Source organism: Podarcis gaigeae, assembly GCF_964106915.1.
Source record: "Podarcis gaigeae genome assembly, chromosome: 7".
NCBI lineage: Eukaryota > Metazoa > Chordata > Lepidosauria > Squamata > Lacertidae > Podarcis > Podarcis gaigeae.
Window position 1 is genome coordinate 86,532,088 of NC_139683.1, and position 18,593 is coordinate 86,550,680.

Consider the following 18,593-nt stretch of genomic DNA (forward strand, 5'->3'; position numbering starts at 1 on the left):
ACACTCCACTCAACTTATACCAAATAGTTGTTCTTGCTATAGTTAGTAAATCTTGGACTAATACTCTGCTAGTATTCAACCCTTAAGACAACTGAATAAAACAATCAGAATAACTGTTGATAAAGTGTATCCTGTTATTATTTCAACTTCCCTTATTATAAACACCCGGAACCTTTCATTTCAGGACATGCCCCACAAAAATGTTGCATCCTAGCATTGGTTGCCTTGCACCTCCCACTTAAATTACTTGCTGTCCTGTAGATGTGGTTGAAATGTGGCACTGGAAGGACCATATCGCTTCTCCCTTGTCTTTGATCTAAACTAAATATTGTTAAGCGTTGCATTTTTTCCGAATAAAGAAGTTGTTCCACCCACTTGACCATCTTAGTTGCCCTTTTCTGAGCATTCAGCATCTCATACAAGATCTTTATACGTAAATCTTCCAGAGAAGTCCAAAACACTCCAAAAGATCTACTATGAACAAATAGGAAGCATTCATGTTCTACACATTTTTCAGTTAACTCGAACCAGAACAGGATGAATAAACTATGTGAGTGAACGAAGTAAAAATCCACATATTTAACCTCTAGGAGGAACTAAAAAATAACTACTGTATATAATGATAGTGATATTTTAATAACCTACAGGAAGAAAATTACTAGAAGGAAGAACAGGATATAAATTCCATAATTCATGAAGACTCACCTGAATGTCATTTTCAGACTTAGCATTGAATTTGCCTCTGTCATTGCAATTTGTAGACTACTTGTAAAAAAAGTTTTCTACAGTCTGAACAGCTGGTGCTAGTAATATAATTTGATTTTTTTTAGTTCTCTCATTTAGTAAATCAGGCAGTTAAGAGGAAGACAACTAAAAATACTAGTTTTGCTCATACAAGGAGCAAGGTTGTGGTGCCTACATCACAGTTTCTGAAAGCAAAGCTTACCTGCTCACCAACCTCCTCTTTGGCACTGGCATCCCCACAGTTGCCATCCACAAGAACCACCTGAGAGCTATCATTGCATAGCAAGTTTTCTGCCACCTGGATATGGGGTTTGGGGAAAGAGATCTGCTCTTTCCTCATCTCTGATGATAGGCAGAGTTGGTAGGAATAAGGTAAAGTTCCTTCTTCATAGTTTGGTGGAAATATGACCTGCGCCTTAGAAAAAGCATTAGGTTCAAAACATTGGAATAATTTGGGATTTCCTGATTGTCGAAGTTTCATGACAATGACCAATATCACCGTCAGAAGGAATAAAAATGAGATCAATGCCAAAGCCAGCACCAAGTAAAACTGGAGGTCAGAATGATGTTCTGTGTCACTGGATTGCCTAGTCATTTCTGGAAGTGCCTCTTGGAAGTTCTCGGCAATCACAAGGTTGAGGACCACAGTAGCTGAGAGCGAAGCCTTCCCATTGTCTTTCACCAAGATGACCAGCTTCTGCTTCACAGCATCTTTCTCCAGAAGGGCTCGTGACGTCCTGATCTCTCCCGTGTGGGTCCCAATGGTGAAGAGGGCCGGCTCTGTGACCTGCAGCACTTGGTAGGAGAGCCAGGCATTGTGCCCAGAGTCCGCGTCCACAGCCACCACTTTGGTCACGAGGTAGCCTGGCTCTGCTGAATGAGGAACCATCTCAAACAAGGCAGAGCCCTCAACACCCGGGACAGGATACAGAACTCGAGGGCTGTTATCATTCTGATCCAAAATGTACACCCACACGGTGGCGTTGTTGCTGAGAGAGGGAGAGCCGCCATCTTGGGCCTTCACTTGGATCTGAAACTCCCGGAATTGCTCATAGTCAAAAGAGCGCTGTGCATAGATAGTTCCCGTCTCAGAGTTGATGGAGACGTAAGAGGAGAGAGGCAGCTCCTCCATGTTGCTGTTGAGGATGGAGTAAGTGATACGTGAGTTGCGGTCCAGATCTGGGTCCGAGGCTTTGATGGCAAAAATCGAGGCACCTGAGGGATTGTTTTCAGGCACAAAGACACTGTAGGTTGGTTTTTCAAAGGCAGGGGGGTTGTCATTGATGTCTGAAATCTGCAGGGAGATGGTTTTGTTGGAGGAGAGAGGGGGGCTACCTTTGTCGGTGGCTGTGATTGTGATGTTGTATCCTGAGGCTTTTTCTCTGTCCAAAGGACTGTCTGTGAGGATTTTATAGTAGTTCTTAGATGTTGACACTATTTTAAATGGTACATTACTTTGTAAGTGGCATGTACTTTTTCCATTTTCTCCAGAATCCCTATCCTTTACGTTGATGAGAGCTATTACTGTTCCAAAAGCAGAGTCTTCAGGAACTGGACTAGATAAGGAGGCCAGAATGATCTCTGGTGCATTGTCATTCTCATCTAGAATCTTTATATTGACATTACAATGAGCCACTAATCCTCCTCCATCTCTTGCTTCAACTGTCATAGTGTACTTCTCTGTTTCCTCAAAGTCAAGAGCTTCCTTAATTGTAATTGTTCCATTTTGTGGAAATAGGTCAAATTTTTGGTAGGCTCTTTTAGGAATATTACTAAATGTATAATGAATTTGGGCATTCAGACCTTCATCTCTATCAGAGGCTTTTACTTGGAGTATGGGGGAACCCACACGAGAATTTTCCCTCAGGTTAACTGTATAAACCTCTTGAGTGAAGACTGGTGGGTTGTCATTGGCATCTGTGACGTTAATCCATATCTGGGCAGTCCCAGTTTTTCTGGGTTCACCCCCATCCAGGGCCGTAAGGATCAACTGAAGGGAGTGATCACTTTCCCGATCCAAAGATTTTTGCAACACCAATTCTGCATATTTATGGCCATCTTCTCCCTGTCGAATCTCTAGAATGAAATAGTGATTTGGACTTAGCTGGTAATTCTGGAGAGAATTAGTCCCAATATCAGGATCTTCCGCTTTCCCAGTATGAAATCTTGTACCTGGTAATGTGGATTCAATAATTTCAAGCCTCATGATTTCATTTAAGAACTGTGGCATATTATCATTAATGTCTTGAATTGCTACAATAATATGGAAAACATTCAAAGGATTTTCAACCACAGCTTCAAAATTAATTAGACAGTGTACACTCTCCCCACATATTTCCTCACGATCTATCCTTTCATTTACATACATGTTTCCATTTTGTGCACTGATAGTGAAATATGGCTTTTTACCTTCAGAAAGGATATGCAGGTTTCTGTTCTTCAGTTCTCTGGCATTCAGTCCTAGATCCTTGGCAAGATTTCCCACCAAAGACCCCTTTGCCATCTCCTCAGGGATGGAATAGTGAACCTCTTCCAAAACTGCTCCACAAATCAAAGATGAAAATATCAGAAGTGTTATATACCTCCCTGATGTTTGAAAGCTCTCTCCATGAAGGATTCCTCTCATCTTCATTTTCCTCTTCTGTTTGATGAGCACAGGATTTCAGATTTCCACGAAGACAGATTTTATTTTGCCCAGTAAAAGAAAGAACTGGATCTTTTGGTTTAATTAGTATATGCTGCAGTGTTTTCTGTTTTCCAGCTGAAACGTTTGCTCCAGCGTCTGCTGATATTCCCGATGTGCAGTTTGGGACAAAGAGATCTCTCTGCAGAAAGCATCAGTGGAACTTCAGCTGCCCTTGGATTGCCGCCTTGTCCAACAGTGACACTGTGAGTCTGAAGCAGAGAACTGCAATCTTTTCCCAGTGATTTTTCTTCCCAATACATGTCACAGAAGGTCTCTGTTGGTGTTTATATGTGATGACTCAAGGCAGGCTTTTAAACAGAATATGTGAACCTTCTTTACTAGGTTTAATTTTCACTCCAATCTTGATATTTTGTAGGTTAATTTTTTACTCTATGTTGATAGAGATATTTACAATTATTTCCAAACTTATTAATGTGCAGTGTTGCTGACAAAAATGGAATTACAGGCTGCACAATTAAACATTATCATTTATCATTTATAGTATGGGACTATTAAAAAATTGAGGAAAATATATTATTGCCTATACTTAGGCCTTAGACCATGAACCTTAGACACAAGAATGTCTCCTTTTATAGGTACGCATCTTTCTGTGTTTGAGGGCATATCCTAAGGAGGCATCTTGTATTACATTGCTTATCACTGAAATTAGTCCTACATCTCATGCTTAGTTTTGTCATCTCACCCCGTATTAGTGCTCAAATTATTGGTCTATTTGTGTAGACATCCCCTTCAATAGGTTTATTTAGCAGCTCTCAACTTTGCCATTGTTCCCCCCACATCCATGTGCTCCAGTGATCCAGTCATGGTAGATAGCTTTCTGATTTCTAGTGTTAACTTAATTTACTGTGGGATATGTGTTTCTGACCTTGCACATCTACTTCACAGTCTCTCAGGTATGGCTCATCACCCTCTTTACACAGAACAATAACATTTTAGGTTTTTCGTAAGCCAATATGTAAGGGATCCTGAGTGTGCAGCTTGAATCACGCACACACACACACACACACACACACACACACAACACACACACACGAGTTAACTTCCTCTGCATGGCCTCCACTGGTTTCCACCCACAAAGTGATGTTAGTGCCACTCTGCTGGTGCATAATTGCCCATTGTTAGTAGAGCTTTCAGCATGAATCAGATTGGAATAATCACTTTCAGTTTCTGGAGTTCAAATGCTTCATTCATGCAGAAACTATCTACAGGATGATTAGTGATGAGAGAGAGAAACAGAAGACATCTTATCTCAACAAGTTGGGAGACAACAACAAAATCGCTCAGCTTTTAGGGGTGAAGTTAACTTAGACATAATAGATACAAACAAGTGCTCACTAGATTGTTACACAATCAAGGATTAATTATAAATTATTAGCAGATGACATCCAATTGTCTTACGGACTACACTCTGGATTTGTGTAGGGGATAGCCTACAAGGCATCAGAGTTTTGGATCAGAGTTTTCCTTCTCCTAAATGTGTTACCTTCCCAGGGTGAAGAGGAAGTGATCTGCCACTCACTTCCCTCTACGGCATGTGCAGTAACCACCTTCTTGATTGCTGAACCCACTATTATTTTGTCTGCTCAATCCACCAGAACTTGTCTTCACATGCAGAGAAAGTCCTTAACTCACTGAGGGTTTGAGACCCATCAGCTACCCTCACTTGCTTTAGCCAGTCAGTCAAAGTCATATCCCAGGATGTGGCCACTGCCATAGTGCCTGTGTGCATGGTGGGGACCAAAGACAGACAAACTACCTCAGAAGTAGGATGACGTTTCTCCCTTGATGCCCACCCGCTAGGGTCCAAGTATTAGATCAATATTGAAACTGGTCTTTGCTCTTCAGTGCCCTCCCCCCCAGCTCCACTGAGTGCAAATGAGGACCTTTAGGTATCATCAGCCCTGAGCCAGTAAGTGCTACAGTCAATGAGGTCATCCGTACAGATGAGTAATTGCCATCACCATATTCCCCCAAGCTAGTAAGAATGCCATGAAGGTTGGTTTGGGTAACTCTCCTTTCAGGTCTTGGGCTGCTCACTATACAATCCTTATGCTTTTTAACCTACATAGCACTTGCCAGTTGCGACACATTTAAAAACAATGGCTGGGGTCCAAATACAGCCAGTCTTTAATTACTGACCGCCTAGCAGATGAGAAAGCTCCTGTCATTCATCCTCTCATTTGGCCAATTTAGCAACAAGAACAAATACTACCATTCAGCCCCAACTGGGAACTGATAGATCCTGCCTTGTTTGAAGCTAGAAGGAGAAGGCCAGATACTGCCATGCCAAACAGAGGCCTAGAAAATGGTGCCACCATGCCCACCACAACTGTCCACAGAGGCAGCATTGAGAACATGCTGCACAATTTGCACCTCCAAAAGATTAAAGTAAAAGCATCTTCTGTGGAGTTCAAAGATACACATAAAAAAGTTGCATCCACATTACACATGACCTCCTACATTAAAACAATGGGTTAAGCATTGCATCCAATGCTCAATTAAATACCAACAATTTGATCAATGAAATTCAATCCTCACTGTTATATGAAACAGGGAAACTCTAGATCTGAACCATGATGTCAAAGTACTTTGTACAATGTTTTTCACAATTGTTCACAGAGGCAGCACTGAGAACATGCACAACCATTTATATCTCCATATGATTAAAGCAAATGCATCTTCTGTGGAGTTCAAAGATGCACGAAAGAAAGGTTGCATCCACATAACAGATGAAGTCCTGTATTGAAATAATGGGTTACATGTTGCAGCCAATGTTCAATTAAATGCCAACAATTTAAGGAGAGGAACCCAATTCTTGCTATTGAATGGAACAGGGAAATTCTGTATCTGAACCACCGGAGGTGTGGGTGTTGGGGTGTATTACAATGATCTTCAATATAAACTATAGGCAACTATTCAGACTTGTAAATATAAGCAGCCTAGTACTAGATTAAAATCAATTTATAACATAAATCCAGATTGCTACAGCTCATTACAGGTTAAAAACGATACAGATACACTATATTGGGTGATAATAATAATAGTATAGTAATAGTAATAACTGTAATAGTAATAGTAATAACTGGGTGAATGTTGTAGTTGTCCATTCTTGAGTCAAATTGATGCCAAAAAACACAAGGTACTTAGATTATCATGTCACAAAGTACTTTATGCAAGGTATACATGTGCGTTGTGTGTGTATGTGTGTAACCAACCCCCCCCCCCGAACAAATCTTGAAAAAAAGAGATTTATAACTAGCCTAGCTTTAGGGAGATTTAAGTAAATCATAAGCCCCCCCCCCCATGCCATTTTTATTGTGACTCATGATGATGTATGAATGCTTATTTTGTTTTTGGTTCTTTGTTAATGTTCTTGATTTTGTTTTGTGGACTATGAGAGCTGTAATGCTTTGTGAATTTTATAATATGACTTTTCTTGTGGCTGTACTGTTTAGCCTATTTTTAAACTTGTTTTGTTAAAAGTGTATTTTAAAAGGTGGTTGTTTTACTTTAATGATGATTTGTTTATTATTTTATATGATTTTTATTGTGCTTGTGATGTTCTACTGTGTTATTTATAGTACAATAAGCCGCTTTGTGACTAATGTGAGTGAGTGTCCCATATTTTCCTGCTGAAATCCTGCAACTTTTTATAACACCAATGTTCTGGTTTATTCTTTGTCCCACTTTCATTATACAGTACTGCCCCTACAAATGGCAATAGTTTAACTAGCAAGTAGTGATATTTTTCATGTAAGTTTATGTAAATCTTATTACCTAGTTTAGATTTTGTTACCTTGCTCTGTGCTGAGGATTAATGCAATGACAGCTATTCTCTTCAAAAATGCAATAACACTGGGGAGGCAGCTCAAAACAACTAATAAAGAAGAATGATGTGTGGACAATCCAGTATACATTGCCTATTAATACACTATTATAGTGTCAAATGTTGAAGAATGCACCAGCAGAACAAAGAACAAAATTGCAATATCCCCTGAAAGTAGTATGTACTTATAAGCAAAAGTATGCATATCACTGAAGATATTTTCTGCCAACAGAAAGAAGTATATTTCCTTGATTATATAGTAAAAATAATAATAAAAATGACACACTCTAAACCACGTGCCATAAAAGGAGCACAAAAACCTCACTTCTTATCATTTAATATTAAATTTATTTAAGCACTAAAGCTGAGATTGTAAGCCATCTTCCCTGGAAGTAAGCCTTGTTGAATTCAATACAACTACTGAGTAGATATTCTTGGGATTGAACTGTCAATATAAAACAAAACAAAACAAAACAAATCAGAAAATGGAATACCCCAACTGACTACGAAATAGCTAATTGCACCAGGTGGTTTAGCCTCAGCTACTTAGAATAGATAGGAAAGATGATGACTCATGAAGGCTTTTATATTGCAAGCTGCCATGTGATCTTTGGATGAAAGGCAGTATAGAAGGCTAATAATTAAAATGAACATAAAAAACGAAATAAAGCCCCACCTATTGATTTCTATATGAAAAACTAACTAAAGACGGAAAAAGGCAGGTACACTTGCAGTATAAAAGGTTGTATGGAAATGTCACTTAACAGTAAAGAACTACAGAGTGTACCATGCATGTAACTGCAGAGAACAAATCTTACCTCTTCACCATTAGCCATCTCAGAATGAAAATTGTTTCCACTGTTGCCTGTAAAAGGCACATCAGGTTTCTCACTGCTAAGAATATTGTCTACCATCTGAACATTGGGTGTCAGGAAGGCAAACTCGTTCTTCCTGGTCTCAGAAGATAGACACAGCTGGTAGGAATAGGGCAAAGTCCCATCTTCAAAGTTGGGTGGGAAGATGGCACCATTCTTGGAATGGGGAACAGGACCAAAGCACTGTAGGAACCTGGGATGCCCTGATTGACGGAGCTTCATTGTAACGGCCAGAATCACAGTCAAGAGGAACAAGAAGGAGATCACAGCTAAGGCCAGCACCAAGTAGAACTGCAGGTCAGACTGATACTCCGAGCTGCTGGGTTGGCTCTTCATTTCCGGAAGGGCCTCCTGAAAGTTCTCAGCAAACACCAGGTTCAGAGTCATGGTGGCCGAGAGAGACGGCTGCCCGTTATCCTTCACCATAATGACCAGTCTCTGTTTCACAGCGTCTCTCTCCACAAAGGCCCTGGAGGTCCGAATCTCTCCAGTATGAGAACCAACTGTGAAGAGTGCTGGCTCAGTGGCCTGAGTCAGGTGGTAGGAGAGCCAGGCGTTGTGTCCAGAATCTGCATCCACGGCCACCACCTTGGTGACAAGATAATCTGCCTCGGCCGAACGAGGCACCATCTCAAACAAGGCTGAGCCCTTGGCTTCTTGTGAGGGGGACAGGATACGAGGGCTGTTATCATTCCTGTCAAGAACAAACACCCTGACGCTCACATTGGTGCTGAGAGGGGGAGAACCCCCATCTTGGGCCTTCACTTGCAGCCGGAACTCTCTGAATTGTTCATAGTCAAAGGATCTCTGGGCATAGATGGTGCCGGTCTCTGAATTAATGGAGATATAGGAGGAGATGGGAAGCTCCTCGATGTTGCTGTTGAGGATGGAGTACGTGATCCGTGAGTTCTGGTCCATATCGGGATCAGAGGCTTTGATAGTGAAAATGGAGGCACCTGAAGGATTGTTTTCTGGCACGTAGATGTTGTAGGATGGCTTCTGAAAGGAAGGGGCGTTATCATTGATATCTGAGATCTGTAGTGAGATTGTTTTGTGTGTGGAAAGCGGTGGAGTTCCTTTGTCAGTGGCTGTGATTGTAATATTGTACGCAGGAGCTATTTCTCTGTCCAAAGGACTGTTGGTCTGGAGCTTGAAGTAATTGTTTGATGAGGGAAAAACTTTGAAAGGTAAATCATTGTTTAAGTAGCAAGTAACCTTCCCATTATCACCACTATCTTTGTCATTTACATTGATCAGAGCAATAACAGTCCCTGGCAGAGAATCTTCAGGAACAGGACTGAACATGGAGGCTAAAGTCACATCTGGGGCATTATCATTCTCATCATGAACCCTTAGCTCAATGTTAGAATGTGTCATCAATCCACCTCCATCTTTTGCAGCAACTGTCATAGTATATTCATCGTTGTCCTCAAAATCCAGTTGCTCCAGTAGTGTGATTCTACCACTGATGGGATCCAGCCTGAATTTCCGTTCAGCACTTGCTGGTATGTTACTAAAATGATACCTGATTTGGGCATATAAACCTTCATCCTTATCAGAGGCTGCAACCTGGAGCACAAGTGACCCAACAGGAACATTTTCAGATAAGCTGACCTTGTATACCTCTTGAGTGAAGACAGGCGGGTTGTCATTGGCATCAGTGACATTAATCTGTATCTGGGCCGTCCCAGTTTTCCTAGGCTCACCCCCATCCATAGCGGTAAGAACCAAGTGAAGGGTCTGTTCACGTTCTCGATCAAGAGGGTTCTGTAGCACCAGTTCTGCATATTTATTTCCATCTTTCCTTTCTCTAACTTCCAAAGAGAAATACTGATTGGAGCTCAGCTGGTAATCCTGGAGAGAGTTCATCCCAATGTCAGGATCTTCTGCTTTCCCAAGGAGAAAGCGGGCCCCAGGCAAAGTTTGTTCTCCTGTCTCCAAGTTGATGTTGCCATTGAGGAACTGGGGTGAATTATCATTAACATCCTGGATTTCCACGAGCACATGAAAAATATTCAAAGGGTTTTCTACTACAACTTCAAAATTAACAAAGCAATTTGGATTTCTGCCACATATCCCCTCCCTATCAATCCTGTCATTTACATAGAGGTTTCCATTCTCTGCATTGATACTGAAATGCTGCATTTTAGCCACAGACACAGTGTGCAGATTGCGATGTTTTAGTTCTTTGGTGCTCAGTCCCAGGTCCTTGGCGAGGTTCCCCACAACGGAACCCTTTGCCATCTCCTCAGGGGTTGAATAATGAATCTGCTCTGATGCAGCCCAACAGGTAAAAGACAATAGAGAGAGAAGCAGTACTTGCCTTGTGAGTGCCCTGCCATTCCCTGGGTGCCTTCTCTCCATCTGGCTGGTTCTCTCAAAAACAGGCTGCTTCCTTTTCTCAGTTTCCTATGCTCAAGCTCTCACAGTGATGAAGGAAACAACATGAGGTATCACTGAAGAAGAATAAACTGCCCTTGTTCTTATAGGTGTGCAAAGCAAAAGAGATTTTTCCTTCTCTGCAAGAGTTCCCTGTCTCTGTGCTCTTCAGCTGACTTGATCTGAATAGCAGTGATGGGAGTTACTGCAGTCTAGGAAGCATCAATGGATCTCTATCCTCTCTCTGGCTCTCATACTGGCCAACACTGACACTTAGAGGACCACTCAAGGAACTGCATTTTGTTCTATGAAAATAGACAGAAGTGAATAAAAGCAGATATTTCTCCAGCACATACTGATACCTTCCTTTCTGCTCACTTAGTGGAGCATTTGAGAAAGCTTTTCCTTGGTGTTCTTTCTTAGTGTACAGCTACCCTCATTTATGTTCGTGGCTTTTCAGTACTGTGAAAATTGGGGTCGTATCTAATACTGAAATTACATGAAGGTTATGCACATCTTCATTTTTTATTGGAAATATGGAAACATTATTATTAATATATAAATATCCAGTTACAGAGTAAAACTTTATCTTAAAATTAATGTATTACGATAATAATTATGCTATAGTAGCACAGGAGCTGTACGTCTACTGTATTTTTGTTGTTGCTTAAATAGAATATAAACACCCTCTTGAAATTATTCTCTTTTTTTATCTCTCCTAAGTTGTTGGATGCCTGTTCATCAACATTTATAGAACACAGCACAAGTTCTTCTCAGGGTTGGGTAGGAATTCCAAGAGTAACTTACTATTCCAAGAGTTCTCTCTCTGTCTGTTGAGGATAAGATAAGATGCAACACATGTAGCTTCTGTCTAGGCAGCACGAGGTAATAAAAGTGTGTTCGCCGGTATTGGTTCTACATCAGACTCTGCCACCTGCCTCCTACCTGCTGGTGCCACACAAATGTCCTTGCTTAGCAGTTGCTCCCCGTGACCAAAGCAGGAACTCAGCACAAGTGCAGGACCAATGGCTATAGTTGCTCTACCAGCAGTAAAAAAGTTTAAAGGACCCCCTGGATAGTTAAGTTCAGTCAAAGGAGACTATGGGGTGGCAGCGCTCATCTCTCTTTCAGGCCGAGGGAGTCGGCATTGGTCCACAGACAGCTTTCCAGGTCATGTGGCCAGCATAACTAAACAGCTTTTGGCACAACAGAACACCTTGACGGAAGCTAGGCATGATCCAAGAGAATAAAATGTTTGTTGGCACTTTGCACATGATTTCATATAAAGATAATAGCATCATGAAGTTTGGGAACTGAGAACAGTGGAGAGACAAGAGGTGTTAGAAGAAATCAATAGTGTCTAATTGAAAGAGTATATGATAGAGGTTTTATTAGAAAATAAGTAATTTACTTTCAGTTTGTATGCATTAGAGGGAATAGTTCCTCTTATTGCTCCATAGAACAGCCTACAGGACCATAAACCCAATCTGGAGATGTGTATGCTATTCAAATCTTTTTGCCTGCCCTATATACCCTTGAAACTGGACCCCCACTGAACGGAATTTACATTTCCAAGTGATCACAACCAGAGTGCTGCCTAATTTTCAACATGCTTCTAGTTTTTCATCTGCTAGTCTATCACACAGAAACATTGCACACAATTCTATTTCATAAAAACATAAAAGCATAAGAAGAGCCCTGCTGGATCAGGCCAGAGCTCTATTGAGTCCAGCATCCTTTCTCCCACTGTGGCCAACCAGATGCCCCTAAAAAAGCTCTGCCCTTGGTCCACAGTCAGAGGTGTCTGGTACTAGACATAATATAGCCAACATGACAATGAATTTTTTTCTAATCCCCCTTTAAAACCACCCAAGTAGGTGACCATCATTTCTTCTTGTGGTAGTGATTTCCATTGTTTGTTTGTTTGTTTAAATAAGTAAATTATTTAGAAATGGGTTATATAAAAAGAAAATGGTTGGGTATACAATTACCATTAAATTTCTATTATGAACTTAAATAAAGCATATAGCCTTCATAAAGATCCGAATAAAGTATGTGGGTCTGCGTTATCTTGAACTTCATTGCACCAATAAAATATGAAAATAAACACAGAAAGTTATCAGACTGCCTCCCCTCTCTGACTCTTACTGTATTAATTAGTTGAACCATTGATAAAATATTCCATGCTGTAGTAATCCATTCCCCTAAAGTTGGTGTTCTTAGCCCCTGCCCTCAGTTATAACAAATAGTTGCTCTGGCCACAGACGGTTACTGTTGGAGTAATTATCAGTCTTCTGTTGTACTAAATCCTTAAAGTAACTAGAGAAATCAATGAGAGGATCCATTGGCAAAGTGCATCCTGTCATTATTTCATTTTCTCTTATCATATCCACCCACAAATTCTTAATTTAGGGACATGCCTTCCAAATCCGTTGCATCCTAGCATTGGTTGAATTGTACTTCCAACGTAATTATTTGCTGTACTATAAATTTGACCAAACTGTGGGAGGCTGTGGAAGACTGGAGTGCCTGGCGTGCTCTGGTCCATGGGGTCATGACGAGTCGGGCACGACTAAACAGCTAAACAACAACAACTAAAATGTGACAAAGCCACAGTAGTGTCATGTACCATCAAAAAATAAACGTATACAAGTGTTTCTTAAGATTCACACTAATTGTTTGCTGCCATATCCATTTTCACTGATCTGATGTCCCAGACTTCTCTGGCAATTACTTTTTGCATTTAGTTGTCAACAAGGAATTCGATAGTTTAACTATGCATTGTATGAAGAAGGTCTTCCTTAAATCTGTTCTGAATCTCCCAATGTTCAGCTTCACCCAATGGCCACAGGCTCCAGTAATATGGGGGAGGGGGATCTCTCTATTCATTTTCTCAACCTTGTTCATAATTCTATACAGCTGTTTCACTTCCCTTCTTGTATTTTATCTAAACTAAATATCCCTACAGAAGTTGTTACACCCATTGATCATTTGGGATGCCTTTTTCTGTGCTTGCTGTATTTCACACAACTTCGTTTTATGAATCCTCCAGAGAAGCCACACACAGCCCAAAATAATACTACAAATAAATAGGAAGCATTCACGTTTTATGCATTCTTCAGTTAAGCTGATCATAACAGGACAAATAAACTGTGCTTTGTGTGAGTGAAAAAGTACAAATCCTTATTTTTAATAGATGAGGGATATATAAATAACTATATATTTATGGTGACATGCTAATACCCCACAGGAAGATTGAACACTCAAGCTCTATGCATGCTTACATTTCTTTTAATTCCTGAGATGAAGGCTCACTCTGCCATTATTGCATGCCTCAGAATTAATCCTTCGTCTAGCATTTCTATGTGTAGGGAAAGTTCTTCACAATCAGAACAACTGCTGTTAACACTGTAATTTTATTTTCCTGACCCCTTTATATAGTAAAATGAAATAAAAATATTAGTTTTATTCCTATAAGGTAAGGCCATTTCTGAAAGCAGAGCTTACCTGCTCACCAACTTCCTCTTTGGCATTGGCATCCCCACAGTTGCCATCCACAAGAACCACCTGAGAGCTATCATTGCATAGCAAGTTTTCTGCCACCTGGATATGGGGTTTTGGGAAAGAGATCTGCTCTTTCCTCATCTCTGACGATAGACAGAGTTGGTAGGAATAAGGTAAAGTTCCTTCTTCATAGTTTGGTGGAAATATGACCTGCGCCTTAGAAAAAGCATTAGGTTCGAAGCACTGGAATAATTTGGGATTTCCTGATTGTCGAAGTTTCATGACAATGACCAGTATCACCATCAGGAGGAATAAAAATGAGATCAGTGCCAAAGCCAGCACCAAGTAAAACTGGAGGTCAGAATGATGCTCTGTGTCACTGGATTGCCTAGTCATTTCTGGAAGTGCCTCTTGGAAGTTCTCAGCAACCACGAGGTTGAGGACCACAGTAGCTGAGAGCGGAGCCTTCCCATTGTCCTTCACCAAGATGACCAGCTTCTGTTTCACAGCATCTTTCTCCAGAAGGGCTCGTGACGTCCTGATCTCTCCCGTGTGGGTCCCAATGGTGAAAAGGGCCGGCTCTGTGGCCTGCAGCACTTGGTAGGAGAGCCAGGCATTGTGCCCAGAGTCCGCGTCCACAGCCACCACTTTGGTCACTAGGTAGCCTGGCTCTGCCGAGTGAGGCACCATCTCAAACAAGGCAGAGCCCTCAACACCCGGGACAGGATACAGAACGCGAGGGCTGTTATCATTCTGGTCCAAAATGTACACCCACACGGTGGCGTTGCTGCTGAGAGAGGGAGAGCCGCCATCTTGGGCCTTCACTTGAATCTGAAACTCCCTGAATTGCTCATAGTCAAAGGAGCGCTGTGCATAAATAGTTCCCATCTCAGAGTTGATGGAGACATAAGAGGAGAGAGGCAGCTCCTCCATGTTGCTGTTGAGGATGGAGTAAGTGATACGTGAGTTGCGGTCCAGATCCGGGTCCGAGGCTTTGAGGGCAAAAATGGAGGCACCTGAGGGATTGTTTTCAGGAACAAAGACACTGTAGGTTGATTTTTCAAAGGCAGGGGGGTTGTCATTGATATCTGAAATCTGCAGGGAGATGGTTTTGTTGGAGGAGAGAGGGGGGCTACCTTTGTCGGTGGCCGTGATTGTGATGTTGTATCCTGAGGCTTTTTCTCTGTCCAAAGGACTGTCTGTGAGGATTTTATAGTAGTTCTTTGAAGTTGACACTATTTGAAATGGTACATTACCTTGTAGATGGCATGTAATTTTTCCATTTTCTCCAGAATCTTTATCCTTTACGTTGATGAGAGCAATTAGTGTTCCAGAAGCAGAGTCTTCAGGAACTGGACTAGATAAGGAGGCCAGAATGATTTCTGGGGCATTGTCATTCTCATCTATAATCTTTATATCAACATTACAATGAGCCACTAATCCTCCCCCATCTCTTGCTTCAACGGTCATAGTGTACTTCTCTGTTTCCTCAAAGTCAAGGGTCTCCTTAATTGTAATTGTTCCACTTTGTGGATCTAGTCTAAATTTTTCATAGACTTTTTCTGGGACTTTACTGAATGTGTAACTGATCCGACTATTTGAACCTTCATCCCTATCAGAGGCTTTTACTTGGAGTATTGGGGACCCCACGGGGGAATTTTCCCTCAGGGTAACTGTATAATCCTTTTGAGTGAAGACTGGTGGGTTGTCATTGGCATCTGTGACGTTAATCCATATCTGGGCAGTCCCAGTTTTTCTGGGCTCACCCCCATCAAGGGCCGTAAGGATCAACTGAAGCGAGTGCTCACTTTCCCGATCCAAAGGTTTCTGCAGCACCAATTCTGCATATTTATGGCCGTCCAGACTATGCTTAATTTCTAATATAAAGAACTGATTTAGGCTTAACTGATAATTCTGGATAGAATTAATCCCAATATCAGGATCTTCAGCTTTCCCAATATGAAATCTGGCACCCGGCAATGTGGATTCAATTATATCTAGTCTAATATTGGCTTCTAAGAATTGTGGGGCATTATCATTAATGTCTTGGATTGCTAGACTAACATGGAAAACATTCAATGGCTTTTCAACCATCGCTTCAAAATCAATAATGCAGTGTGTGCTCTCTCTACACATCCCCTCACGATCTATCCTCTCATTCACATACAGGTTTCCATTTTCAGCATTGATAGTGAAATATGGCTTTTTACCTTCAGAAATGATATGCAGGTTTCTATTCCTCAGTTCTCTGGCATTGAGTCCTAGATCCTTGGCAAGATTTCCCACCAAAGATCCCTTTGCCATCTCCTCAGGGATGGAATAGTTAACCTCTTCCAAAACTGCTCCACAGAACAAAGATGATAATATCAGAAGTGTTATATACCTTCCTCGTGTTTGAAAGCTCTCTCCATGAAGGATTCCTCTTCTCTTCATTTTCCTCTTCTCTTTGATGAGCACAGGATTTCAGATTTCCACCAAGACAGGAGATTTTTTTTGCACAGTAAAAAAAAAAGAACTGGATCCTTTGGCTTAATTTGTATATGCTGCAGTGTTTTCTGTTTTCAGCTGAAACGTTTTTTCCCCAGCGTCTGCTGATATTCCCGATGTGCAGTTTGGGACAAAGAGATCTCTCTGCAGAAAGCATCAGTGAAACGTCAGCTGTCCTTGGATTGCCGCCTTGTCCAACAGTGACACTGTGAGTCTGAAACCGAGAACTGCAATCTTTTCCCAGTGATTTTTCTTCCCTAATTCATGACATGACGTAGTAGTATTTTAAAGTAATGACTCAGACCATATTCTCATACAGGTTTTCTGAATATGCCTGTTAGAAAGTGTTATCTGTTCACCATTACAATAGGTTAAAAGGAATCAGCTTCAAATTAATATTTGCAGCAAAGAAAAAGCAGTAATGAATTTATAGCACTATTTCCACTATTTCTTTAGAAAAAATCAGAATAGCAGACAGCAGTATGAGAATGATATTGTTGTTTATAATAAAAGACTTTAAAACAAATTAGAAAAATATTGTATTAGGTATTTACAGGCATCTTAGACTGTGTGTGGAAAGCCTGAGGCCGTGTCTGAAAATTGTGTTTATCTTTACATAATTTCACTGAAAATAGTGCCACATCTCAAGTCCTATTTTGTCACCTTATGTCCACACGATTTCTGGTCTGTTTGTGTAGCTTTCTCCTTCAACAGATGTACTGTGTCAGTATTTACATTTGCCATTTTCCCCACCTGCCCATTTGTTCAGTTACGATAGACACTTTGCTGATTTCATTTACTTTGTGGTGTGTGCTTTTGACCTTACACAACACCCCAGCTACTTCACAATATCACAGATATGGGTCATCCCCTCTAAATATGCAAGCAATATGGAGACCCCTATTTTGCCGGTGGGGACTTGGGGTGGGACAGGACAACCAGAAAGCTACTCAGAAATCACTACGGTCCTTTCAGTATTTTAGGAAGCTACATATCGTCTCCAGCTGTCAATGCAACTTCATTTAATCAAGGAACAAAACTACATAAATAAGCCCTGGGTGTTATATGCTGAACCTCAAATGTTCTGAGCTTTCCCCTCCATTTTTAAACTTCTTTTTCTATGTTGAGCACACTGCAATTGTCAGTCATGGTCCTGTCCCCTAATTCCTTCCAACACCTAGCACCAACCCTGGCAAGAACACTCCTCCATCCTGACACCTGCCCTACTGGCCATGAGCCCAGCAGGGAGTTGGAGCGGGTGGTTCATTGCAGGCTTAAGTAACTCAAGAACCTGCTAAGATATCCCACAATGCTATGATCAGAAATATAGTTATCCATCTATTCATGCATTCATGTCATGTAAGCAGCATAGCTAACATGTTGGTAGAGCAGTTCAAGAATTCAACATGCTTCATGTATATTGAGCTGGTCTCATGTAAAGAACAAAACTGTGAACCAGGAATTCCATGGTATGAATTTTGCCTTTGACAGGAACTCACTTATATAAGAATTATAAGATAATGTGTCAAATCCAGACTTCATCATACTTAGAGTAAGGTAAAGGTAAAGGGACCCCTAACCACCCGCATCCCGCTTCATACAAAAAGGGACCCCAGCACCACCCGCATCCCGCTTCATACCTAAGAGTAGCCCGACTTAAATAAAATTGACTTAAATTAGTCTTGCTTTACTAACTTGGTCTAAGGATAACTAATTCTGAATCTGACCCATTATATGCAATGCCCTTTGAAACATATAAATATAATGTAACTATCATTATTAGTGTCTAAATCATGAGGCAGAAATACATGATGCAGGCAGTGCAATCTGGCAGGTAGCATTATTGAAAAAACTGACATGGAAATTGAAGATAGCAAGAGGCCAAGGGAAATATGATAACTTTTATGCAGTCTTGGATGACTTTATAGATTATACAAACAGTGAGGCATGTGGCAGAACGGTGCCTTGGCCTACAGCACAGTTTGGTGTGCATGAAGCACATATTTTATTTTATTTTTCCTCCTTGCCTTTGTATAATCCCTGCAGACCAGCACTGCTGCTGATACAATAT

At 41.0% G+C, this 18,593-nt stretch overlaps 1 protein-coding gene and 2 pseudogenes across 3 annotated transcripts; all 3 read right to left on the bottom strand.

Moving 5' to 3' along the window:
* Positions 1 to 889: 889 nt before the first annotated feature.
* On the bottom strand, positions 890 to 3,376 carry LOC310849411 (protocadherin gamma-B1 pseudogene; annotated as a pseudogene). Its single transcript has one exon. The product of its transcript is annotated as a protocadherin gamma-B1 pseudogene (transcript).
* A 4,259-nt stretch (positions 3,377 to 7,635) lies between these two features.
* On the bottom strand, positions 7,636 to 10,396 carry LOC310849412 (protocadherin gamma-B5 pseudogene; annotated as a pseudogene). Its single transcript has 2 exons — positions 8,096 to 10,396; positions 7,636 to 7,722 (listed from the first exon to the last, which is right to left on the bottom strand). The product of its transcript is annotated as a protocadherin gamma-B5 pseudogene (transcript).
* On the bottom strand, positions 8,096 to 16,879 carry LOC310848862 (protocadherin gamma-B1-like). Its single transcript, XM_083748415.1, has 2 exons — positions 11,165 to 16,879; positions 8,096 to 11,114 (listed from the first exon to the last, which is right to left on the bottom strand). Exon 1 carries the CDS (start codon positions 16,466 to 16,468, stop codon positions 14,003 to 14,005), a length of 2,466 nt encoding a protein of 821 aa, XP_083604541.1. The 5' UTR covers positions 16,469 to 16,879; the 3' UTR covers positions 8,096 to 11,114; positions 11,165 to 14,002.
* Positions 16,880 to 18,593: the final 1,714 nt, after the last annotated feature.